Source organism: Poecilia reticulata, chromosome 1 (assembly GCF_904066995.2).
Source record: "Poecilia reticulata chromosome 1, P_reticulata-male-v2, whole genome shotgun sequence".
Classification (NCBI taxonomy): Eukaryota; Metazoa; Chordata; class Actinopteri; order Cyprinodontiformes; family Poeciliidae; genus Poecilia; species Poecilia reticulata.
The window spans coordinates 9,792,717-9,819,067 of record NC_088830.1 but is presented as its reverse complement, the minus strand read 5'-3'; the positions used below and the strand labels follow the sequence as shown (position 1 = coordinate 9,819,067).

The following is a 26,351-nucleotide window of genomic DNA, read 5'->3' as shown; positions in this document are numbered from 1 at the left end:
AACAAAGCAAAGCAAAAAGGAGAAAAATGTAAGACTTTTGAGGAATACTTAAATTTCTGTTTGTGTTCTGATTATTATGTTGAAACCGTGAACACAGAAACCGATGGTTCTCTCCTTCCTCCTCATCATCATCATATCTGTTTTTTCATGTGTCAAAAGAGAACGAAAGGAGACTAATAAATTATGACTGGGGATACATACGCTGCTCATGGGGGCAACCTGATATCCATACAGCTGCATACTCTAACGCACAGAGAGAGACATGAAGGAGAGACAGAAGAGGACAGAGCATGCAGTCAGAAGAGAGGAGGAGAAAAGGTAAAATACATGTTAGTACATGCAAGGAAGGAGGATGTGTCATTTACTACACATCTGAGATTACAATTTTTGAATTCATACCTTGCATTACAACAGCAAGCACTGCATGACTCAGAGCAGCTTGATGCATGTGAGGCAAAGTGAATGTTTTTGTTTGGATTGTTTTAAGGCTGGACAATAATTATCAAAAGTGTTTTTTGTGAGTTATATGCTTCACCAGGATTGAACTGTACATGTAACGATGTTTAAATTCTAAATGAAGGATACAGTGCTTTTTATTCATGCAAAGAAATGCGTAAAGCTTCAGAAATAAGCACTAATTTTACTCTTCATATAAAGAAATATATGTTGTGTTCAACACACAACATATATTTGTACGCCGAACTGTACAAATATATGCTATGGTAAATAAGGTACATACAAATATTACCATTGTGAGAAATAAACGTAAATAATTTTAATCTCTTTGATTTGAGAATGTTTGAAAAACAAACATTCTTGTAAAGATGAGTTTTAAAAGATGAGGTAAACACATTGTCAGGTACAACATATTACATAACATTACTAAAATTATCTGCAATAGGCTAGGGCTAAATTAATAGGAATGAAGCTGCAGCTTAATTAATTATTTCAGTATCAACTGTTGTCCATCCTACAGGAAGCGCAGATGCTTCCTTTAAAAAAAGTTTATAAGATGTTTTTTTCAACATATTTGTTAAAAATGTCACTATTTCCTCACTATGTCCTCATAAAAAATCGAGCTCCTCTGTCTTCTCCCTGTGGTCATACCGTCATCTGCAGAAATGCACCACTCCCACTCTGACACAATCAGACAGAGCTAAGAAGTGGGTCTTAGTGCTGTCAATCATGTTTGTGTATACGCTGAAAACACCCTCCCCCTTTCTGCCGTGGATACGCCCATGACGGCGGGTAAACAGTTTTCCTGTAACATTAGGTGATGTCTCCCCCATTAGCACATTGAGGACATGGGAATGATTGACAGCGTTAAGACCCTTCTCGCTCTGGTTGGCTGTTTCAGATGGGGAGCTGTGCATTTCTGCAGGTGGCAGTAGGACCACTGGGAGGAGAAATTTATCATTTATAGATTATCTGTCTCCTTTTATACTGTCAGGACATAGTGACAGCTTTATCAAATATGAACAAAACATGTTGATATAAAAGTTACTAATTGTACCTTTAGTGTACTCGAGTAGAAATTGTATCAGCTGATGTGCTTAAACAGAATTATTTTATTAAGAGGAACTTGGTATTTGAAAGGTAATTGCAATTATAAGTTTAGTTTAAATGGTTTTTCAGTACAAGTTTAAGTCTACTTTAGTTTTCCAGTGACGAAAGCATCGCAGTTTGTCACTGAAAGCAGTTTATTTTTCAATGCATTGAGCTAATTTTGTGACATTCAAAGAGCATCAAGTGAATGTAAACATGAGAACTGAAGGTGGCTGTGCTTCTTTTGTGATATGAAGTGGCTTAAGTATTAAATAGTTTGAATGTCAGCAGGATTTAACGTGGCTATGCTTATGAATGATGCAGGCCGTGTTGTAATGCAAGGCTGCTTGTTATTCCTGAGCTTCCACCATAGCAGAGGTGAGGACGACAAAGCTTGAAAATATATCAGATATAACAAGTAGACATCAGGGATAATCGTCACGGTAACAACACGGTTGCCACATGGTCAGCTTTCACGAGGCAGCATGCAGTCCACACTAGTCACAGGAAAGACTTCATTTGTTTTCATGTCTGATTTTCTACAGATGATCGTTATCTTGAATGGTGTCAAATTCTGTTTATTAACTTTGACCGATTTAACTTTCAACAGTGTTGAAAAGTGACAGAAGCTGCTTGAAGCAACATTTATAAAATCAGTTTAAATCTTTGTCGATCTTTGCGCCTCTAATTTGTCCTGTAGGCTATAGGAGCATCATTATAGTCAATGTCTGTAAAGAAATAGCTGTAAACATCACTCCACAAACATGACTAACAATGTCGCCTTCCTACAGCGCTCTTACCAACTGAGCTGACTTTTCCGCATCTCCTTTCCTCCCCTTCTTCTCGTTCTTCTTCCGGAAGATTTCTTGGAGCTGGAATGAGGGAAAACGTTTCAGATCCAAGCAAAAACGTTTACAGTTACTATTGTGATAACAATTTTATCATGATAAATGAAAAACATAAATGCCCACTTCTATTATTATTATTATTATTATTATTATTATTATTATTATTATTATTATTATTATTAACATGGGCAGTCTTGTATTATGTAATGCTGTGCTTCATCAAAATAAACCCTAACTGACAAAGTTTGGACACCCTGTTGCTCAAGGTGGTTCTTGATCTCGAGTGAGAGTGCATACCCTTTGAGGTACCTAAAAGCGGCCAGGGAACCAAATCGTGGTGGGCCCGCAGCCTCAAAGAGTGAACCCACAAAACCTAAAAACTATTTACTGTGATAGAATAGAATGCTGAATTAAAAGTTGTCGCATCATCCTGCCCTATTAAAAAAAAAAGACTAAAAAGATTTTCTTTCTGCAACTATTAACGTTTAAATAGCACAGAAATCCTCATCCATTTCTACAACATCCAATGTGGGAAATATGCCCTGAGTAGCACCTGGCCGCTCCCACAGGATTTTAAACCATTACCACCCCCTGCTGCTGTAGTACAACCCCACTCCCACCCACCTCCACACTCACTCCAATCCCTTCCCGCCTGCAGCGTTTTCAGTTAAAAGCCTCGTATCCTGCTGTGTATATAACACGCGTGAAGCCCTCCAGAAAAGCTACAATCACTCTGCTAAGCTGTTTAATAAGGTGCTCTCATAATCAGGCCTTTTCAGGTGCTTTAAACACAAAAAAATGTGGATTAAAACATTTTTTAAAAATCACATCTCCAAACTATTCATTATTTACAAGAAATTAGTAAACATGCAAAAACATTAGTGTAATTCACATTCATCACATTTGATCATGTACACAATATTTTTCTTCATATTGTCATAATTTCATTCACATTTTGCTGCCACTCGGGATAAATTCTCACAATAAAGAAATGGGATTGTACATTTTAAATGTTCAACTGCACAATATAAAAAAACACAGTGAAACAAACTGTTGAATGTTTGACTTTTTTCACATTTTATTCTAAAGTAATCTTATAACATCGGCTGTCAGTACATTTAATAACCAAGATAACACAGATATGTATTCTTTGATGGTTCTGTGCTAGAAACTCACCACCAAGAACTCCCTCTTGTCCACCATCTGGTTGCCGTCTGCATCAAACATATTGAAAGCAATCTTAAAGCCAGCATGTGGTTCTGGAGAACAGATAGGAAAACACACACGGTGTGAGTGCATGCATGCGTTTACTGAAGGTAATTTTAAAGCCAGAAATAGCGAGGGAAGACATAGCAGACAGGCTGCACAGAAGGAAATAATGGTTTCATTTCAGTAAATGAAGTTTCTCAGAGATGTACCCTGTTCTTTTAGGAAAACTCTGGATGCTTGTTTAATCTTGCAGACAATCTCCAACAACTAATGGTGCATGCTTTCATCTGCTTAAAGGGATATAGGGACTAAACTAGAGGGCTATTCAAGGCTTTTATCAAGTCGGGGCTGCATTTGATGTGCTCTAATTCAAGATCTAAAATGTGTGGAGGGAACAAAACCTGAGCAGGAAAATTTCATGCTACAATACAGTTTTATAAGACTGAAACCTTTATTTTACATGGAAAAAATATATAATATTTTGAAGCATTTTCTGGCATTAGAACCATTATATATTCATATTATATTCAATAATAAGAAATTTAGTTACATTGACTCATCAATACTGGATGCAGTAACTACAAAAAAAATAAAATACATTTTAAAACTGTTTGTGATTTGTAAAATCTTTACTTATTATTATTGATGTGTTTCCTTTTTTGTAAAGCACTTTGTGATTTTTATGTCTGTGAAAGGTGCTACATAAATAAAATTTACTTACTTATTCATTTGGAAAAAAAATGTTTTGCTTTCCCAAAAGAATTGCTAAAATCTCATCTTGGATTGTTCAGTCTTGTCTCATGAGGTGGATTATAACGTTACACTCCTACTTAACTTGTTGACATTAAAAATAAACTCATAAGACAAAAAATGACATTCAGTTGAACATGATTCTTTGGGGGGGACCAGTGTGGTGGCCAACATTTTTCCAGAGGGGTCCATGGCCCCCCAAGCTCACCTCTGGAGGGCGCCACTGAAAGTGAATCTTTTCAAGTAAACACTCTAGCCATGTGGTGTTTATTTCATAGCAAACACATAAAAAATACTAACTCAATGCAGCAAATATAAGTCCTACTTTTACAGTTGTTACTCACAAAAACCCCACCTTATTCACATCTGACCAAAGAATTTAATTCAACTGGATTCTTTATTTGCCAGTAAACCAAACAGATTGTTTTTCTTCATATGATATATGGAGATTAGTGGTTTACGGACTCTGTCATGCCTTTTGTAAAAAAGACAAATACAAGATTTGAGCAAAAACAAGAAAAACAAAAAAATATGGTCAGATGGTATTTTGAAAATTAAATTATAAAATATTTGCTGCAACTACAAGCCTCATCCTGATGAAAGGCTTCAACAAAAAAATGGAGAAACTACAAGTTTTGGATGTATATCATTTCCCTTTCAAATAGCAAAAGTCAATCTTGCTGCAAGATCATAACTGTGGGTAAAAATCAAGTGCCTTATCTGATAAGAAAACATGAAGAATATAGTGAAAGAAGAAGGCGTAAAGGCCTGAGCAGACTCACTTGTCAGGATGCAGAGCAGAAACAGATACTCTGTGTATGAGATGATTCCTAGTGATGAGATCAAGACAGGAGAGTTAGGAAGGTCACATTTAAGGCATTTTCTGCACTATGTTTACAGAAGTTTAAAGCTCCTGGATCTCAGGGCCTCACACACAGCCGTACACACTGACGCACCCTTAATCCTCCTGGCTATGGAGATAGAATCTCAAAATGTGTCTTCTGCCAACCGAGCCACCAGCAGCCATTTGGCCCCACACAGCGTTCACAAAAGTATCCAGCGGCAGACACGCTTGTTTCTCTGTGAATGTGTGTGTTTGGATTAAAGCAGGTGGAACATAGCTTAAGGAGTTAGAATCTTCTGCTTCAGGCACATTTGCAATCTCTTCTTCTCACTTTTTTGTGTCTGATCGCTCAGATAGATCGGAGTGACTCGCTCTCCCGCCGGCGTGCGTGACGAGTGCGTGTGATGGCGAACATGACACCGGTTTGGAGTCGGAGTGTGAGCCTTGTGTTTAGCTGAATCCAGACTGCTTTGTGCAGAGCAGTTGGTTTGGAACCGGACTCGCTTAAACCGGTGCAGAGCCGGACCTGGAAAGACCAGAATGCTGCTCGGGTTTCTGCAGACAGTCTGAATGTTTACACTGCGACACACTCACAAATAAAGGGTTCAGCAAATCTTTATGAAATCACGATGAAAGGCATAGTACTAAAAATAAAACTTACATTCACCTAAGCGTGACTAAATAATCGCTCACCTAGTTTGGTTTAAAGTTTACATTAATCGTATTTCTGGCTCTTGACAAGAAAGAACACTGTTCTTTGAAAAAATGCAGCAGCAGTGTCGGAAATGGTGCCACATACTAACAATTTTACTTTGTACTGATAGTGAATTGGAAATTTTAATATGACAACCTTAGCAGCAACAACAGAAACATAAACTCTCCTTAAACAGGAAAAAAAATCTCCAACAGAATCTGGCTCAGTGTGAGCTGCCATCTGCCACAACTCACTGAACACAGGAAATACTGTACATTGCTACAACTAGTGTGGACAGTGCAGCTCCTGCAAATACCAAACTCTTCCTTTAGCACAGTAAATCTTAATAGTTGTTCAAAAGACAGAAATAAACCTGGAATCTAAAGACAGAATCAAGTGTAAGTTCAAGCACCTCATTGGTTGTAAAAAAGCTCATTGTTTATACCTACATATGATGAAACTTCTTTACATTCTCCAAATGTTCCAGTGAAATTATGGTTAATGGAGATAGTTTCAAGCTTTTTTTTGCGAGCTCTAGATAAAACAAATTCTATAAGTGCTTTGTAACATCTTAGAATAACGTCAAAAGACAAGGTAGAAAACTGAAAAACTGTGAACTGCAGCCATAGATACTAACAGTTCTCCAACTATTTACATTTAGCCATGTGCATCCTTTATGCTAAAGTACATTGAAAAGTAAACGTACTCCAATTTCACATTAGCCCCAACATATTTCTCCTTTTGCAAAATGTCCTTTTGTTAAAGGTTGAGGTTAGAAGAAATGGGACCTGACTGCTCACAAGAAGAATTTGCATTCACTCAGACTTGTATGTAAATATGCAGCCTGATGTAGTAGACATACAGAAAAGCACTGAAATAATGAGCTGTGGAGTTGAGTCTAGGCAACACTGTACAGTACTACTTTTCTGAATTAGTCAGATTCACAGAAATCCTAATGTATTTTCAGAATTTAGTGATAGCAGTCTTTGTGTTCTGCAGGATGTAGCATTAAGTGTCTTCTGCCAATTACAAAGACAGATAAGTACTCATATGTAGCTTACACAACAGAAAGTTCTGAAATAAAGTTGAATTACATCAAGGTAAATTACCAAAATAAATGTTTGAAAGTAATTAAAGTAAAATATGTATTCTTATTAATTATTATATTTTTAGCTGAGGAATTTTCACATTCCTCAGCTTCTCTACATCCCCATATCATTGTAATGAATATTTTTTTAACATCTTACCCTCATTTTGTTGTTTTCTACACTTTCAAGTAAAACTAGTCCTCCTACATGTGTCCCTTTAGACCAAACCAAACCCTGGTATAAGATACAACCTGAGCATAATTTTAGTATCATTAGAGAGGAAGTGAATCACACATGGCATGTTATTTTTAGCATCTCCCTGAATGTGTGTGTTTCAGTGTAATTATCACTATGGGGAGTCGGTCCCTGACTGTGCTTTCTCTGTTATCTGCTCCTCTAGCAAATGCTTAATTAGGGCAAGCTTATTTCTCATCTTTCACCAGAGGAGAGGAAAGAAAGGGGGGTTGATTTTTTTTTTTCCTTTTTCTCGGCAGGCTGTTTTGTTGAGAGGAACAGCATGACGACAACCTGGATTAGTGACACCTACAGTGCAACAAAAACTCACAAGCGTCATTTAATCAGAGATTGAAAACGAAACCCTGTGCCGTGTTAAAAAGCAGCAAAAAAAAAAAAGAAAAAAGAAACAGAAGGCTTCTCAATTTATTTTAAAGAACTTCTGCTATAGTCATTAGATTTTTTTTTTTTTGTTCAGGCAGCGTGGATTTCAACAAATAATTAATGAAAATATGCAACCTCGTGTGCTATGTAAGATATTCCACTAGTCGTATTAAAAAAGTGTCGTCTTTATTTTTTAAGACACAAAAGAACTAAAGAGGCACCAAGAAAATAAATGTCTGGTGGAGGGAAGTGGTGACTTTTCATCTTGATCAGTGAGCAGCCAATTGGAAATACAAACAATTCAGTCATTAAACACACTACATTAAGCACTACAAATTACATTAAGAATGAGAAATAGAAAAACACCTAGCCTTATTTATATATTTTTACAAAACGGAGAAGAGATTTGTAAATCATAGCGCCTGATTTCCAAAGTAAAAAGCATTAATGGCATAGTCAGCTGGGTGGGAATTTGTACACTTTGTACATCAAAAAATAGATGAGATGAAGATTTGAGCTATAAATTCAGAGAAGTGATGAACTGTTTGTATCCACATGTGCGTGTCTGCTGACCTCTTTCTCTCAGGTTGCGGAACAGTTTGGAGGATCCTCTCCATACGGGAGGAGTATCTGACAAGATTTTCTCCAGTTCCTGACATAAACACACAAAAAACATGATCAAAATCGCTAGAAATTGTAAAGATACAGGGTGCCATGCTCTAACTTGAACTTTATGAAGAAATAATGCACAGTTGGAAAGTTAAAAGTCCCATGCAATGGAAAACATATCCATATGACATTTAATTTCAAATGATGACTTCAGTGCATTCTAGTGTAGAGAATCAGAAGTTAATCCAAGAAATGTGCGGACTTGTAAGGAGATGAGGATTTTTACTTGTATCTTGAAATGTTGTGAAAGACTGAAAAGAGCCATGACAACAAAGCAAGAAAGATAAAAAAAGATCTAACCACAAAACGGGAAAGAACATAAAATAATTTGTGGAAATTACAAAGGACCTGCACATCCTTGCAGCTTGTTTGTTCAATACATGTACTGGCGCTGCAAGTCAAGCTTGTTTAGCTGAAAAAACTACGCAGTGTGAAGAAAACAACAGCAGATGTAACATGCAAAAGATGTTTGCCTGTGAGGAGAAGCAGGATAAAGGAGAGATATAAAGTGTGTTTCCCACCTGTTTGGTCAGGGACCTCCATGGCCTCTTGTCTGCCAGAGAACAAGACAAAGGAGGAGAAAGACAAGAAGAGTTTGGGTGGGCTTGGTCAGATAGCATCTGTATGATCTAGAAAGGGGTCCTAATGTGCAGGGTACAGTCACAACACACACATCTACAAACACACACGCGCACATGCACACACACACACGCAAACACACACTGTGTATACACTCATCATAGCAGATCCCATTTGAACTGTCTGAAGTAGTCCTTGCCTGCCTTTGTAGTATGTGGAATGTCCCTGTAAAAGCACATACTACTTTTGTTCTGTTTTATACAACAAAGTTCATCTAATTCAACTTCAAAGGGGGCAGAGGATGGCGGCTGCTGACAGGCTACGAGCGGCCGTATCGCATGACAGCCGAGATGTAAACACACACATACAGGTGCACGGGTCTGCACGCTATTCAATCATACAACTGCTGCAAAAAAAAAAAGCAACGAAAAAAATAAATTGTTTCTGATTGCATCAGTGTGCAATCACATTTCCAAACCTGGAACACTCAAGCTTAGCCCACCAATTTAGATACAAGTTAAGAGAGGGAGAGCACATGAGAGCGAATGGAATGTGTGTCTGCGTGCGTCTGACTAACATTAACCTCAGACTAAACAAAAGCTGTAAAGCCATCTGCTTTGAGGCTGGCTGCTCAGACCTAATCTGTTACAACTAGCAGCAGGCTGACAGCATCGGCAAAGATGTGCTCATAAACCGAGGATTTTTGACGGCCTTAGAACGTGGCAAAATAAACATGTTAAATAAATCCCAGACGCTGATGGAAACAAAACAAAGATCAGTAATGCGAGGTCTATAAAATCCTCTGACGAGTCAGTGAATTTGAGCTCATTTAAAACTAAACTACAATCAAGTCCAAATAAAGGTAGCTAACACGATATGAAGTACAGCTTCCATAACTTATGAAAAAGAAGCATGTGATGAAGTCTGGATTGTTTGTGGTTTTCCTCAAATTCAAACAGGCTCTGGTACATAGTACATATTTACACCCTACTATTGGACGAAGGTAGGGCTGGGTAATACATTTTAACCAATTCATCGTATTTTTGGTTTTTGAAGATTAAAATTTTGGTCAAGGTTTTGCTAACACTCAAAGTAAGTCCAGTGAACCTAAAGTGTTGACATTAATCGAATAAATTAAGTGGATTTAATTTTTATTTTTACACAATTATGTCTGTCACTTGATTTAAAAATTAGATAAAAGTCTTTAAAATTTTTATCTAGTTAATTTGAAGTAATGGGAAAGGATATTATGTGACAGTGGTGATGAGTCAGCGAGGCATCCCAAGACACTGAGCCGCCAACAGCTCATCAATACTTGCCTCACAAATATTATTTTTTGATCTTAAACCAAAATATGTGCCACACAAAACATAAGTTGGTAAGATCTTATGCATGTGCACAGTGGTCATATTTTTTGAAAACAAAAATATGAAACGTGAAGGACTGATACATACTTCTTGGTTCGCTCATGGTAACGGACTCAATGAAGTTCTGTGGAGTCATATACAGCTGTCCTTCGTACTCTACAGAGCTGAACATCCGGAAACGATGCTCATGGGACGACATGTAGACATCTCCATCCTCAAAGTCAAATGGACGTGCCTGCAAAACGTAAAATCAAAATTTTTACGTAGATCGCACAGATTTACATCAACAGTTTGATCAATATGCAAGTTATTTGAATGTATCATCCGATCTGGATGTGAACAGATTAATCTGCGCACCCCTAATATGAAAAGCATAAAATAGTCTACACTACACAGAATGCGTAATCAAAGTCAAAATCCTCAGTCTGGTTGAAGTGAACTCTGGCACAGTTAGAATGTATAAGTGACTGCCAAGTGGGCTGGAAACCGCTCCAGAAGCAGGAAGAGAACTATAGCACAAGGCATTCTGGGTAAATACAACGAACGCAAATGTGCTAGCGCAAGAAATGTTTTGTTTTCTTTTGCCAAAGATAAAAGATAAATTCTATAAACACTAAAATCTAATGCCACTCAGTTTTTGTTCATATTACACGAAGAAGAAGGTTGCCCTCAGTGTCTTCTTCAGAGGTTTTTGTGTTGTTTCCTTTAGTGGCTCTTGGTGCAGCGCCACCACAGGTGACGGAGGAAATAGGTTCTTCAAAGGGTTTGATTTATTTGACACAGTGCAGTGTGAAAGTGAACCATACCAGCTGAAAATGTAACAAAAGTTGCAACTTTGATTCCCAGTCAAGTGCACCAGACCACCAGGTCAGATAAAAATCCTCAGATAAAAATGTTCAGAGCTTTTTCTACAGATCATAGCATTTTCAGCAATCCAGGAGAAGCTCAGGTGAATACTAATAGGTCGGCTTTACAAACTAAAAATTCCTGTTCAGTTTTGTCAACCCACCTCTTAAGTCTCATGGACTTCAGCATCCGAGCCTCTTCCTTAATGCTGCACTTTAATAATGAGCATTTCCATCTATTCTTGGCACCAAGTCTTGATTTAGCTCTCTGAGATTATAAATAGCATCGGCTCTTCTGCTACAACTAAACAAGAGAATACAGGCGCACACAAACACACACAAGCCGGTACTACTTTCTACTTGATTGGTCTCTCCGTCTCTCCCTTTCAGTACAGACCTGACTGCTGCTGGATTAGCTGCAGAGATCCACCAAGAGACTGCAGCTGTGCAATTAGCAGAGAGGTTTCCATATTTAAGCCTGTTTGAGTTTGTACTCGGCTCAGCGATCATGCTAATGAGCATGCAAGTCCATTCATAAAGCTTTGATGCTTCCTTTACCAAACGAGATCTAGAAGGCGCGAGTAAGAGATGAATAGTTGATTGTAGGGAAGTAACTGTGATGGAGATTAGGAGACTCTGCACCCGTGGGTTTGACTTTCACTAATGAATGGAGTTTTTAAAGTTTTCCAAAGGCAACAAGGCTTTACATCCCATGCCGCTCAACATGATATAGAAGCATGCAGGCTTCACTGAAAAGAGAGAATTATTCATCGGTAGGGAGCATCGACTGGACTTCACATGGTACACTTTGTTCTTGTCTAGTTATCATGTATCCACCACTAAAGCTGCAACTGATGTGTTGCCTGCTTCTCATGACTGCACAGCAGATGCTCCAGGTGTTTTCCCCTTTGGCATCTGGGTGTCTCCCCTTCACAGCTGCAGCGTTTAATTTTCTCCCTATGCCGTTCTCAGTATCGCTTTTAAACCAGCCCGTGTTCTAAGTATTTTCTATAAACTACCCCGTGTAAATACAGTTGTGTCAGTGCGATTACAAAACAGAGTCACCTCAAATTCATTTCTACACTGCAATGCAAAAATATTGATGTCTTCTACACTACAGCAGTTAACTTCGTCTTACTGTATTGTGGTTTTATGTGAAAGACCAACAAACCATAGTGGATAATCGTACGTGTGGTGTGTTGTTTATATAGTCAGTACTTTCACTGAAATTACAGCTGCAAGTTCAATAGCAGTTTAACTTTAATTTTAGCTCTGGCTGCATGCTTAGTGTTAGTCTTGTGTTCATAAAAATAAATTACAAATGACAGAAAATATTTTAAAGACACTTTTTTTTATTTCAGTTATTCCTTCTGGGAGTTGACCTAAAGTCAAAGTCCACAACATGATGGGCAAAAAATGGTTGGCCCTGAGCAGGCCAGCATCAATCTGAACTACAGAAGCCCAATGACTGAACTGGAGGAAAAAAAAATCAGACTTTCTAAAAATAACATTTTCATAAACAGCTAATTCAACTAATCAATCAAATCCACTTGTTTTCCAGCTCCACAACCCTCACAACTGACAGCGAAACTGTTTTTAAAAGAACAGTTGCCGAGACTATCGTCAACATGTCTGCAGCTGCAGCTGATTGTTGGTTAGACGCTGCATCCCTCAAAAACAGCATTTCCTCAAAAACAGCATTTCAGTTGCTATTGACATTTTATGAATTATGACATTCCCAGGATACCATTGAATACTTCTTTTTTTATTGCTCTTTACAACATAGCTATAGCTTACTATTGCAGTTTTGTAGTATAAAGCATTAGAAAAGATTTATTTAATTCAATAAATAAAAAGATTTACTTAACTCAATCAATTAAATAGTTATTATTTTTGTTGAAGTAAATGTTTTGTGAAAATTAGCTGATTTGATATGCAGTGCGGGCTGCACAGTGGCGCAGTTGGTAGAGCTGTTGCCTTGCAGCAAGAAGGTTCTGGGGTCAATTCCAGGCCCCGGTCTTTCTGCATGGAGCTTGCATGTTCTCCCGGTGCATGTATGGGTTCTCTCCGGGTACTCTGGTTTCCTCCCACATGTTCAAAAACATGACTGTCAGGTTAATTGGTCTGTCTAAATTGCCCCTAGGTGTGAGTGTGTGTGTGTGTGTGCATGGTTGTGTGTCCTGTGTGTCTCTGTGTTGCCCTGCGACAGACTGGCATGGCAACCTGTCCAGGGTGTACCCCGCCCCTCACCCAGAACGTTAGCTGGAGATAGGCACCAGCAACCCTCCCGACCCCACTGAGGGACAAGGGTGTCAAGAAAATGGATGGATGGATATGGAGTGCATCAGCTGCAATACGTAGCAGGTTGATTTTATTCCTAAATATACGAAGGAGTTGTTCATAAAAGTTCAGTTTTAGGTCACGGGTCTAAGTCAAGTTTTAGTGAGTAGTGTAGGGACGCAACTTTGCACATTCTGTGGTGAATATGGACACATTATAGGTGTGCCTATGTTTCAAATAGCATAATTTACACTTGCATAAACCCCTGTTAAATGCAAAAAAATGCTTACTCAAAATTATTTTTACACTATAGGTTTGGCGCCCCCTCTGGTGCAGTGCCCCTATTCGTGGCATATAGTTTGTGCCACTAATTAAATCTGACAAGTGTCTAAAAGTCAAGTCATCTTCTCTATGAAATATAATCTTATGTTTGATAGCCAGGAAAAACTCGAGTGCCATTCACGTGAGAAATAACGCTCAATCCACACAATCGACTCGCGACAGTCTTAAGTTTTAAACCTACAGTCTCAGCAGCAGGGGCGTGGTATTTGTACGTTTTTGTTTTCCTCTTTCAGATAAAATTGTCTTGACAAACAACATGCTTTTATTTCATTTTAAATTTTTTCTAGTGTGGTGTTTCCATTTTGAACATTATTGTGTTTACTAAGATGTGTTGGGTTGTTTTTATCAGTCAAAGTGTGAACCCTGTCACGAGCGCAGCTGCGCAGTGTGACGACCGTTGGAGCTCGTGTTGTCATTTCAGCACCAGAGTGAGAGGGAGAGCGCCACTCCTTCCTCTGCAGCCAAACAGTGAGCGAACTGTTTCCACCGTGCGTGTTGGAAATAAATGACACACTTTACCCACCCAAAAAAGAAAAAAAAAGCTGAGGGAGAGAGGAAAAAATATGGTAACTGCTAGGAAAACCAAAGCGGGAGCTGCGCGCGGAAGGAAGCATGCCTAGAATACACAACACTTGACTTGTTTTCTTAATGGGGTCTCTCTCTTTTTTCGCCCTTAGATGGGCCCTTGTGTCAACAGAGATTCGTTTTTACGTCGCTACGTGTCACAACAGCTAACCGGCTGGCTAGCTGCCTTGTTTTTATAGCCACGTACCTTCTCTTTAGCTTCAACGGTGGGGATGGACGGCAGCGGCAGACCATTGATGCTGCGTCTCATCATCCTCTTCCTGTCGCTCCACATTTTGTTATAAAAGTACAGAGCCAGGACACCTCCCGCTGCGGCACACAGCCCGGCTGTCAGACACCTCCGAGTCCGTCGTCCGTTCAGGCTGGGAGCCCCAAGAAGCTCGCTTTTAGTAGCAGACCAAGGGTTCAGTTTGCCGGCCAGCGCTGCCGCTCTGCGGAAAGCGGCCATTGTTGCCGTCAGTGCTGCTGCTGTGACTGTAAGTTTAAGGGCAGCTCAAGACTGTCGCGAGTCGACCGGTCTCATCGCGAGATGATGGTGAGGCCGAGAGCGAAGAACTCCTAGCAGGGATTTGATGCTTGACTGAGTGAGTGAGAGTGAGTGATTAATCTAATTCACTGTAAATTATTAACGCATATGCGTTATGTCTGGGACATATATGTCTGGGACTTTGGAGAAAAGCACAAAACTGTCTTAAAACTGAAATCAGTGAAAGTACAATAAAATACAATTGGAACCAAAAGTTTACGTAAACCGAATAAGAGAGACACACCTTTTTCACAGTGTGAAATTAAATCATCAGACCAAACTTCTGTCATTTTAATTCAGTTAGAACATCTATTTCTTTTATTTGTTAAATATTACAACAACGAGAGAATAAAGACATCAGAGATATATGAATGTCTTCAAAACCAGAAGTTTTCATGTGGAATGATTACCATCACTTTCAAATATGAGGGAAAGCCAGATGATGATGTCAGGGACTCGGAAACTCCTGATAGGTTAACTGACAGAATTTGCAGTTCAAAAGCAATGCTACCAAATACAGAGGAACTTCTTGTGAACTTCTGACTTATTCTCCGATATGTTTTTTCTCTCATTATTTTGGTATTTTACAGATAGAAATTGTAAGTCTAACTGACCTAATTCAGGAAAAGTTTGGTTTGATTTAACTTCAGACAGTGAGGGAAGAAAAGACATATCCTTCATATCGGTCTGTATGTAAACTTCTGGTTTGAACTGTGTGAAAGAATGAAAACACATCAAATGAAATAAAAGACTAATTTGTAACACATCAGTAAAATGACCAAACTACAGTACTATAGGAAATACATAAAATAGCTAATCTCTTTGTGAAAATTAAAACATTCAAACATTCTTCAAAATGTTTTAATCTAAGCTTTTTAAATTTAAAACAGTGGGTTTAACACTTTGCCATTCCTTGCCTCATTGCTCCCGTGTATTAAAATAAATACATATTTTTGTCTTTTCTTTAACATAACAGAGTTCAATACATAAATTATTTCTGCTGTTCTTAATTCGTGTTACATTTAAGGCTGACATTCACCTTTAATCTTCCCATCTCTGCCGCACGAGACTTCTTTCACCATGTCTCCAACCCTTAAAACGATTGCGTACGAACACTTTCTGGAACTTGCATAAAAGGCGTCTCACTTTACATACTGGGAAAATTAGGAATGACCGATCACATCGACTTGTGTCAGTCATCGCCTCTCATTGAGGGTCAGCCCGGTGTCAGGTTTTCAAGGGTAAGTGGAGAATCAAAGCAGCCTGGGAAACAGATATCAAACAGATATCAAAGATGGAGTCTTCATTTTAAGTCTCCACATGCAGGACTGATGTTAACCTGATGGGGCTTTTCTTAAGGCTTTGATGCTGTGAGAATAAAGAGTGGAAGTCTAATGGAGGAGCCTGTCACCTGTTCACACATGAAGCTCAGTGGATCACTCCGGTACTTAGCTAAAACCAGATCAAACAACAAATATCAAGATGTCTGGGTTGAAATAAAAATGACGGTTGATTGTGGGTTTAAGTCCTTTTAATCTGTTACAAGATTCTTTTCCACTCATAGCCCACTGTATGGTCTTGATCAATAGTTCTGTTAGTTTTGTGAAGGTCTTTCAAGAAATGTCACTCTGGTTTTGTGTTGTTCTGCTCATTTTCTTACAACAACTTGTTGACTGTTTGAGAAACAGTCACAATTCAGCAGGGACCTTGTACAACACCTGAGCAATGCATTTGTTGTTTGGTAATTCTTTGGAGATCAACTTGGTGACGACATATTCACAGTTTTATTTGCGATACTTGTTACAGTTTCAACTAGAGTCATACAAACAAATTCTGCATTTTGTGCCAAATAGTCCGTTTAAAATGCAAATTTATTTGCTCATGGATTATTTACAGATGTCTAATAAACAAATAAAAAAAATGGTCAGGTGACATTTGTGACAACTTCTAGGAAAAGAAACTTCTAGGAAAAGAACGATTCGGTGTCTTACAAAAGTATTTTACCCCTTGAACTTTGCCATTTTTCAATATTAATCACAAACTCCCATTTTACTGAGATATGTCATAGGGGTTCTGCACAGTGGCACAGCTGGATGGATAATGTGATACATAAACAGAAAGTAGTTCATAAACGCAAAGCGGAAAAAAAATGCTAAATGTTCCTAGAAATTTTTTTTAGAAATAAAAATCTGAATAGTGTGGCGTGCATTTATTTTCAGCCCCCTGTGTCAATACTTTCTGTAATCTGTAATGAAGCCCAGTCACTGTATGTAAAGTGACTTTGGATGTTGATTTTCAAGTCTGCACCTCCTCTGGAGTTATCATGGATATCTCGCATGCTGCGCTGACGAATGCTTTTCCTTCCAGCTCAGGCGGACGGTGGGTTTTGCAAGTCCCATTTTCAAATGATGGCTTGAACAGCAAATTGTCAGGTATCTGATTTTGAGTTACTGCTTTACGGCCTACTATAAACTCCACAAATTGAACGTGGGCTGTCCAGGTGTGTTCATTGGTCTTAACGTGCTGTTTGTTCACTAATGTTCTTTCACGAAGATCTGAAGCTTTCGCAGAACAGCTGGATTTATACTGGGATTAAATCACGCGCAGGTGGAACGTGTTTCTGATGGATGGATGGATGGTTGGATGGATGGCACACTTTTCAGAGTTTCATTTTCACTAAAGGGATTATATTTCAGCTCACCTAATGTTGATTCAACAGCTATTGCAAAAAAAGAAAAACAATAAAATGCTTTATGTTTGTGGTTGTAACAAGGCAAAATATGTAAAATATGTACAAATCTGAAAGCCATGAAATAAAAGTTTTACTGCTTTTTTTTTTTGTTGTTCCTTTTTTTTTTTTTTTTTTACATAAAACAACAACAGAAATACAGAGTGCATCTAATTTGACCTTTTAATTTGTGCCTCTGTGAACCCCAGGAGTTCCCCAGACAGTAGTTTGGAGATCACTTGCATTAATAACCTCCAGGCTACTTCCTTCAGTTATTCCATTACCCAGCTTTTCCATTAAAGGCAGCAATCTCTTTGTGTGTTTATATGTATTGGGAGGGAGCAGTGGAGTCGGGGGGTATGACTTTAACCCACCTCTTCATCCTCCTCCTCCTCCTCATTCTCATACTGCAGTCACTTCATGCTTCATTTCTCTCCATGGCCACAGCAATAGTGAGAAAAAAACCCCACAAAACAACATGGACGTTATAATTTAAAACAAATCATGTGACCCTGGGAACTGCTCTGCTGTGAGTGAGCGTGGGGATGTGAAGTTGACGTCTTCATTGAGGCCAGGTCGATATCCAATACGTCTGATCAGCCTCAGGCGATTCCGATTGATCCAGCTTCCTTTAAAAAAAAAAGAAAAAAAAAGAAATCTTTTGTGTTGGTCATAAATACTAATGAACTAAGGGAAAGAGGGAGAGCATCGTGTATCAAACACATACACATAAAAGTGTGCGCACTCGTAGGGCTGTATTAAACATATATGAACTACTATATCTTTTGGTCAAGCTGCATAACCTGAGGTGTGGGTACATGAAGTGACCGCTCTGAACACACCTCCGCGTCTGAACCTCATTTATCAATTTGACGCAGGGGGAAAGGCGGGGCACCAGCAGAGGCTGTGGGAGTACAAGCGCGCAAGTCTGTTTTTTCTGCCAAAATCAATTCCACATACAGGATTCTGTAACCAGAATTGACAAAAAGTTGAATAAGTTCATGTTAAACTGCAAAAATAACACAAAAAAACAAGGATTTAATACATGTGTGTGTGTGTCACAAAGATTACAGCCCCACAAACACATACTGCTCTTGAAAAACATTCCCCATTTATAACATGCTTCTTTAGGACACTTAGTCACATAAAGAAGTGCGATTTATGTGACTAAGATGCACACAGTAACTGCATTTGATCATGTTGTTTAATTTATTGATATGTCTTTATTAAACAAACAGTGGAGAAAATTTGTAGAAATAACAATCCCAACAAAACACACAGTTTGAGGGGGTTTAAAACATCATTAATTGGACGTTACCATGATGGCGATAAATCAAAATCTCATCATAAGAAATTTATCATGATAAATGATGGACAATACAAGAAACACCCACCCTTGATATATACACTGAAAAAAAGAGAATGTGTTTCAACTTAAAAATATGACAAGGAATCAAATTAAATGTATCCAAGTTAATTTATGAAGTGTATGGAGTTTGATAAACTTAATTTAATTACTTATGTCAAAGTTACACATTTTTTTTAGTGGGAGCTGCATTCTCTTTTTTAAAAAACAAACTATGTCATCTAGCTATATATATATATATATATATATATATATATATATATATATATATATATATATATATATATATATATATATATATATTTATTTTTTTTTTTTTTAAATTTTTTTAATCCTTAAGTTTTCATGACCCTGGAACATTTTCACATGTCACATTGCTAATACACACTTCAGTGTATTTTATGGGAATTGCATGTGACACACCAACACAAAGAAATGCATTAATGTGAATTAAAAAAATAATAATACGCAAATATAACTGAGGTTGTCACAACTCTTCTGCTGTGTTTTCCTTCATTTTCACAGTTGCGTGCTACTCGGTGTTGTTCCATCACATAAAATGAACTACTTGGCTGTAATGTAACAATATGCAAAAAGACTTAAGGAGTATGAATACTTTTGCAATACTATGTACTATACTACATTTGTCTAAATGTATGGACACATAGAATTTGTCCATATAGAAAATATTATAGTGGCCATATTTGTCTTTACATCTATATGTGCAATAAAGTTTTATTGCACATATGTACATTGGGTGACCTTAGATTTGTTAGATTAATGCACTTGCATCAAAAAACATACTTCAAAATAAACAAATGCTGTAAGTCCTCTATTTGTGCACAACACATGTCTCGTCTGTTACAAGCATCTTATTTTTGCATATACCAGTAGGTATATGGTATAGGTCCATAAAACACGCATCTGGTAATTGATTCCACAATTAGATGAATCTAAAGCCCGTATAATCTACCTGCTTAGCGTTCAATGACAGAGTCCAGCATTCATAAGCCAATAAAAATCCGTTTATTTACTAAAGAATCAGCATCACAGGTACTCCCTTTTTTTTTTACCCTCAAGTCCTTCAAGTGTCAAGTGTCTGGGTATTTTGCAAGTTTGGAGTTCAAACACGCAGCTACAGTCGAGTTGTTGATCCTCTTACAAGATGCGCTTTGAAGCTGCGTCTTTGATATTTTTTTAAGACCACAATTAAAGATAGGTGTATATATGGGCTTCTCCCCTGTTCAAAGCATAATGGAAAGATCAATGAGGGATTGACAGTCATGTGTAGTCGTTTGCACAGGTGTGTGTGCGTGTATGTGCGTGTGTCTGTGTGTGTTGTAAAAGTGCGGCTGTCTTACATGAAACAGAAGCAGTAAATCAGCAAACGGGTGCGAAAATTACGCAAACGGGGGCTTTCCTCCCGTCTCCCGCTGCACCTGAGTCATTTGGGAATCGGGGCTGCAAAACGATTAGGATGGGGGCGATGTCACTTTTAGAAACGCGCGCGCGCACACACACACACGCACGCACGCACGCACACCTCATCGCACCTTCCGTTTGTTCTATACTCCCAAGGTGTTGTGGAGTGGCGCACTCCTCCCTCGTGTGACCCTGAAATTTTGCGCATAATTAATCTCTTTCCGCTTCTCTTTCCGCTGGTGACGTAATCTAGGTTCATCTCAGTGAACTGGAGTCTCGTTGAAAAGTTCGCAAGTAATTTAGCTAAAAAGTGAAACTAATCAGATATGGTTATTATTAAATATTACTACAAAACAGCTAAAAATGAAAAGTGCACTAATGTTCTGGTGCGATCAATAGTTGATCAGAGCTCTTTTTGCGCAAATTGCTGCATCGGTGGCGGTAAGGCTGCAGCTCTGCTGGTGTGTAAAGAAAGCCCGAGTTGCTTTTGAAATTGACCAATAGATAATTTGTACTCCTTGGTCTTATCTTCCATTTGAACTCATAAACGCTGATTCTTGTTTGCCAGCTAATCAAACAAATTCATACCACAGTCGCCATTGGAAGTTCTGGCAGAGTAATTCGGCAGCTACTACTTGCTTCTGCACCTTTTCTTCTATTGCACTTTTTCCTTCCACTAAACCTTGTGCTCTGCTCTTACTCTTTAGTAAAAAAAAAAAAAAAAAGTATATTTTGTGGTTTACCTTCCATGTGGAGGACGTTGATGTCAATCTGCTGGAAAATTGTTAAAAACCCGCAGTCCTCACTTCAGGAAAACATTGATATTAAAATCAGATTTGAAAATTCTGATTTGAAGCATTTGAAAATCATGAAGTATTTCATTTTTTTGTGTGTGTGGAAACAACATGAAGCAACTGGGACGTATTAAACTTGCCATCATCTATTGATATCAGTATTTTTAAGACTAGTACTGTGCTATAAATTGAATTGAATTAGCAAAAATATCTTTTCTCTAGTGAAAATGCCACCAAAAACGTCTTTCCAGCCCAGGGGCCCACGTCCTTGTAAATCCGGCCCTGGAACATACGAATTTGCATATAACGGAAATAAATACAATTTCTAAACATACAAATTTATGTCGGGGCACCTGTACGCCTTCGTCGCGCCCTGGTTTAGGAGTCTGAGCGCGCTAAACACGGAACATCAAAGATGAGACAGCAGAGCCGAGAGAAGCAGAGGGATGGAGGAGAGCGCAAATGAGCCACACGAGGAGGGGATCCGGGCGCACTTTGCATAAAGAGGCAACTCGGTGCGTGAATACGAGCCAATGCGCTGAGGAGCGAGGTGCAGTTGTGTCTGTGATCTGCTGCAGGAGATTTTTTTTTTAAATCGCTAAGTGAATTCAGCAGGAAAGAGCGAGGGAGGGAGAGAGAGAGAGAGAGAGAGAGAGAGAGAGAGAGGGAGAAGGAACCCTGGTTTGAAAAAAAGGGGGAGTATCCAAAGGTGAGGAAGGGAGAGGGAGCGGATAAAAAGAAGAGGAGAGGAAGGGAAGCGGATTGCTGCAGCTCATTCGAGTCAACATAACGCAGGAGTTTAATTCCTCCCCTCCCAGCCGCACCGTCCACAATGACAATCTAATTAGCGGTGCGCCAAAAAAAAAAATAATAATAATAATAATAATAATAAAAAAATTACGCATAACTTTTTCTTCTTCTCCAGTCGTTTTGCCGGGTCGATCCTCGCCGGTAAATATTAAAAAGGAAAGAAAAGAAAACCAGTGGATCATCGCTCATCACTCGGACCTCGGATCTCCTGCGCACGCGACCAGGCATTGGGGGATCTTTAGGGGGGGGAGGGGGGCTTCTGGATCTTGTGATGGGGGCAGTGGCTGAGGTCGGGAGCTTCGCCAACGGGTTTCTGGATAGCTTTGGAGCCGCTTCGGCTTCGGTCGGTTCGCATTTCGTTCTCACCCCAGCGGGGGCCGTGGACTACAACTCTGCAACGGGACTGATGCTGGGAGGACAGCCGCTGCTGCAGCAGCACCATCACCACCAGCACCACCACCAACAGCAGCAGCACCAGCAGCAGCAGCAGCACCACCACCACCAGCACCAGCAGCAGGAGAACCTGGTGTCCGCGGAGAGGCTATCCCGGAGCCTGGCGGACCTGAGCCACCTGAAAGGGATCCTGAGGCGGCGGCAGCTTTACTGCAGGACCGGCTTCCACCTGGAAATCCATCCGGACGGGACGGTGGAGGGCACCAGGAAAGACCACAGCAGATTCGGTAGGGATTGTAGCAGCAGCAGTAGTAGTAATAGTAGTAAAGGAGAGCGCAATAAATACACAAATAAAAACGAAAACATAAAAATCTGTGCAGTGCCATGATTATATTTAATAAACTGGGATCACTTTAAAAACAAATATACATTTAAACTAGTCAGGACATTTTAGGAATAGTGCAGGACTGCGTCATTTACATCACAGCACGCAACACTCCGACACTCAAGTCATGCAGGATCATTTGCTCATCATTAATCCCTCTGATGAAGGCTGATGCTGCTCTCACTCGTACATGTTCTAGTTATTTGTTCCCAGAGAGAAACCTTTCCTCGGATAACGGATATGTCAGCGTTTTGCACATTTCTGCTGTGTCCCCCTGTTTGAGGTTCGGGTCAGCAGCTCCTCTTCATCACAGTGGACTTCTGCCGGGAATCGCTAAGTGCTTCCCGGGATGCGGAACTTCTTGTTCTCGAGTCAGGCACTTCAACATCTTGACGCAGTTTGATGCAAGAGCACAGCGCGTCTCAGGCTCAGTGGCAACTTTTGAGAGGGGCAATATGGCTCACTGCCCAGGGCGCTATTCTACCGCGGAGAATAATATCTATATATGTAACCACGCACGCACACAAATATATATATATATATATATATATATATATATATATATATATATATATATATATATATATATATATATATATATATATATATATATATATATATATATATATATATATGAGGAGAGAACTGGGATGTTTCTTATATAAATACTTTTTATCCTCAGCAGTTTAATTGTGTAGATATTACAGAGACATGGAGCAGAAATCATTCAACCTCATTCTAAAACATGGGTGGTTCTAGGCGGGGGACCAACAGGGGCCAGTGGCCCGGTTAACCTGTCGAGTCACTTTCTTCTGATTTTCACTGGAACAGAAACAGCAACTGATTGGTTGCTGGGACCACGTTTTGAATTCACACTTTTACTTTTACAACAAATTATAAAGTTAAAATGTTGCACTTGTAGCTTGAGCAAAATAGGGCCACAGTTGTCATTTGATTTATACAATATCAGTATATGTATATATCAGTATTACAATGAAACAATAAATTGTATTGTTTCATTGTCTTTGTTTTGTGCTTCAATTTAAAAAACTAGGACACCCTCCCTGCCCCCCGTGTTCAAGCTGGTCTAGAACCACCAGTGTCCGAAAGCGTTGACCCATGTTGGTCAGAAAAACGTCTTTACACACTGACTGTTCTAATGCACACATGGTGCTTTAAAAATCATCACAAATTTGTTTTACTTGACTTCTTCTAATGTATCAGTTGCACAAAGAATCATATGTTTCCATGTGTGAGTTGAGTAACAGTTCAGGTGCTCTTTGGGGCCCCCTGTTGGTGTGGGAGCGCCAAGCAGCTTCTTAGTCTGCTGAAGGTTTGGGACAGATCTGAGTCAAAGGTCATTATAGTCTCATGGGTTTTTTTTACTCATATGGACACTGTTCTTCCATGTTTGTGTTAACCTAGATGTAAATTTACTCATTTTATTTTGCCTTCGCAGGTATTCTGGAGTTCATCAGTCTTGCAGTTGGTCTGGTCAGCATCAGAGGGGTGGACAGCGGCCTTTACCTCGCCATGAACAGCAAGGGGGAGCTGTATGGATCGGTAAGGATCACACATTTAGTAAATATACACTCAGTGCTGATTTTTGCTGAACGATTCTCGTCATCTATACAGATCAATAATCCACTGTGGTTCTATTGCCAAAAAATAAAAAGAATCGTTGAAATGCTTTTCTGCTCGTGTATTTTTATAAAATTGTATTAATCTCTAATAGTCTTTTTAGCAAATCTCTGTGCAGTGGATAGAAATTCAGTTTGATTTTGACAAGTTCAAGCATTTTAGAATGTGAAAGTGGGTTTTTTGTGCACCACAAAGCTAACGTCCCTTATTTTTTCCCGCAGGAAAAGCTGTCAGCGGAGTGCGTTTTCAAGGAGCAGTTTGAGGAAAACTGGTACAACACTTACTCCTCAAACATCTACCGGCACGGGGAGAAAGGGGCCTTCTACTTCGTTGGGCTGAACAAAGATGGAACATCGCGAGACGGAACGAGGTCGCGACGGCATCAGAGGTTCACGCACTTCCTACCAAGGCCCGTCGATCCGGAGAGAGTCCCAGACCTGTACAGAGACATATTGGGACAGAGCTGAGGGTTAAAAGCCATCTGTGCCCTAATGCAACCAAAACCGGTCGAAACAGGCCAACTGAATGCGCCGAACATCATCCCTTTCCTTTTTTTTTGGAGACGGAGGATCTTGTGGATCTGGACGGAACAGGGTCGCAAAGACAGCACAGAGTCTAATTCACGCTGTTGGGTTGGAGAGAGAAGGAAAAAAGTCTGGGATATGAGAAGAAAAACGCAAGTGAACTCTAACAAAGGGACACAGAGGAGGTTCCTCAAATGTTCCTCAGTGGCCTACGGAAAGACCCTGGTGGCCAAGAGGATAATTCTTTTTTTGGATTTTTATTAGTTTTCATTTGATAAAAATCCAAATACATGCTCAAATGGACTGGATCTGATAGTTGTGTGATTAACCACCAGCTGCTGGTAGCCTTTCTGTCTGCTGGAACTTCACTGCTCCACTACTGTCAGTAGATGTTTTAGTTGTTTTTTTCTGTCTAACATTATCGAGGCTGCTATGGCTTGTTTGTATTACAAAAAAAAAAAAAAACACACAAAAAAAAACACACACAATAGTTTCATGCACTGGAAAGCAGCCATGCTTGTTCTGGAAATCAGCTGCTGCTTAGAAACTACCACTGCTCTGCAAAGTTCGAGAGGATGACGAAACGAGAGACGGGTCTTTTTGGTTGAAACACGAGGGACTCGTTCAGTGAAGGAATTTAGCTGTTGTACACCCGACTGTCTGCAGTCACGACAGCGAGCGTCTGACTAGTAAAAGGCAAACATTTTGATGGATTTTATTATTTATATGTTTGTTTGTTTCCCCCCCTTAGGGCACACATTATATTTATTTCATATATTTATTTATTTCAAGAATATATTTTTACAGTTATGAGATGAAATAAAACAAAAATACCCTGAAAAACAGATGAGATTTTTTTGTTGCATTTATTACATTTACCTTTTTTTTTTTTATTAAGTTTTTATGCTTTTTGCTTAAATACTGCTAAACTGATTTACAACTCTAATATGTATGTAAAAATCTGCATTTGGGATCATTATATTACTGGAAGGTCCAAATGAATCAAAGTTTCAACAGAGCAGCCTGAGCTATTCCACTCAGAAGAAAACAAGAACTGGTTAGGATTTTCAGAAGCAGCACATGAACCACCAAAACCAATCAAATAAACTAGAAGATACTGGAACACCGCCGTCCCCAATAAGAACCAACCTTTTTCCAAAATCTTCCCAGCTTGTCTGTCTGCAGAAACGACTCATGGTCAAAGAGAGACGTATTTGGTCAAAATAACTACAAGTTTGGAGATGTCAGGGCGAGGCTTTCAAACCTAATAATGAAGCACAGTGATGGTATGATCATGCTATGGGGCTGTTTTACTGTCAGTGGTGTTGTTGCATTGCACAAACCAAAAAAAAAAAATCCATAAAAATTAAGGACTTTCTCCAAATTCTTCAACTTCACCTCAAACCAAAAGCTGGTTAGGCGAGCGTTCTAACAGAACAATGATCCTTTAAGCACACATCAAAGCTGGTTCTGATATGGCCGGCCCAAATGGCATCAAA

The 26,351-nt window shown here is 39.2% G+C and overlaps 2 protein-coding genes across 8 annotated transcripts in view; one reads left to right on the top strand and one right to left on the bottom strand.

Moving 5' to 3' along the window:
- Positions 1–14,778, bottom strand: part of micu3a (mitochondrial calcium uptake 3a) — a 28,611-nt gene extending 13,833 nt beyond the window's left edge. For 4 of the 7 annotated variants that reach the window (XM_081605080.1, XM_081605095.1, XM_008414171.3 and 1 more), the window contains exons 1-7: positions 14,451–14,778; positions 10,299–10,446; positions 8,787–8,818; positions 8,170–8,248; positions 5,135–5,182; positions 3,570–3,652; positions 2,346–2,417 (exon numbers count right to left, since the gene is read on the bottom strand). In XM_081605080.1, coding sequence (XP_081461206.1) covers positions 2,346–2,417; positions 3,570–3,652; positions 5,135–5,182; positions 8,170–8,248; positions 8,787–8,818; positions 10,299–10,446; positions 14,451–14,711 — 723 coding nt within the window. In that variant the 5' untranslated portion in view covers positions 14,712–14,778. Of the gene's footprint in view, positions 1–201; positions 244–2,345; positions 2,418–3,569; positions 3,653–5,134; positions 5,183–8,169; positions 8,249–8,786; positions 8,819–10,298; positions 10,447–14,450 lie in introns of all 7 variants that reach the window. The other 3 variants (XM_081605075.1, XM_081605086.1, XM_081605089.1) reach the window with 1 other exon arrangement.
- A 6,270-nt stretch (positions 14,779–21,048) lies between these two features.
- LOC103462446 (fibroblast growth factor 9) lies at positions 21,049–25,697 on the top strand. Its single transcript, XM_081605071.1, has 3 exons — positions 21,049–22,589; positions 24,147–24,250; positions 24,550–25,697. The coding sequence occupies exons 1-3, from the start codon at positions 22,181–22,183 to the stop codon at positions 24,793–24,795; spliced, it is 759 nt and encodes a 252-aa protein (XP_081461197.1). The 5' UTR covers positions 21,049–22,180; the 3' UTR covers positions 24,796–25,697.
- Positions 25,698–26,351: the final 654 nt, after the last annotated feature.

Excerpts from the sequence above, each read along its gene's own strand:
- LOC103462446 (XM_081605071.1), top strand. The coding sequence starts at position 22,181 with ATGGGGGCAGTGGCTGAGGTCGGGAGCTTCGCCAACGGGTTTCTGGAT. Across the intron at positions 22,590-24,146 it reads GAAAGACCACAGCAGATTCG|GTATTCTGGAGTTCATCAGT; the intron begins GTAGGGATTGTA and ends TTGCCTTCGCAG. Across the intron at positions 24,251-24,549 it reads AGGGGGAGCTGTATGGATCG|GAAAAGCTGTCAGCGGAGTG; the intron begins GTAAGGATCACA and ends TTTTTCCCGCAG.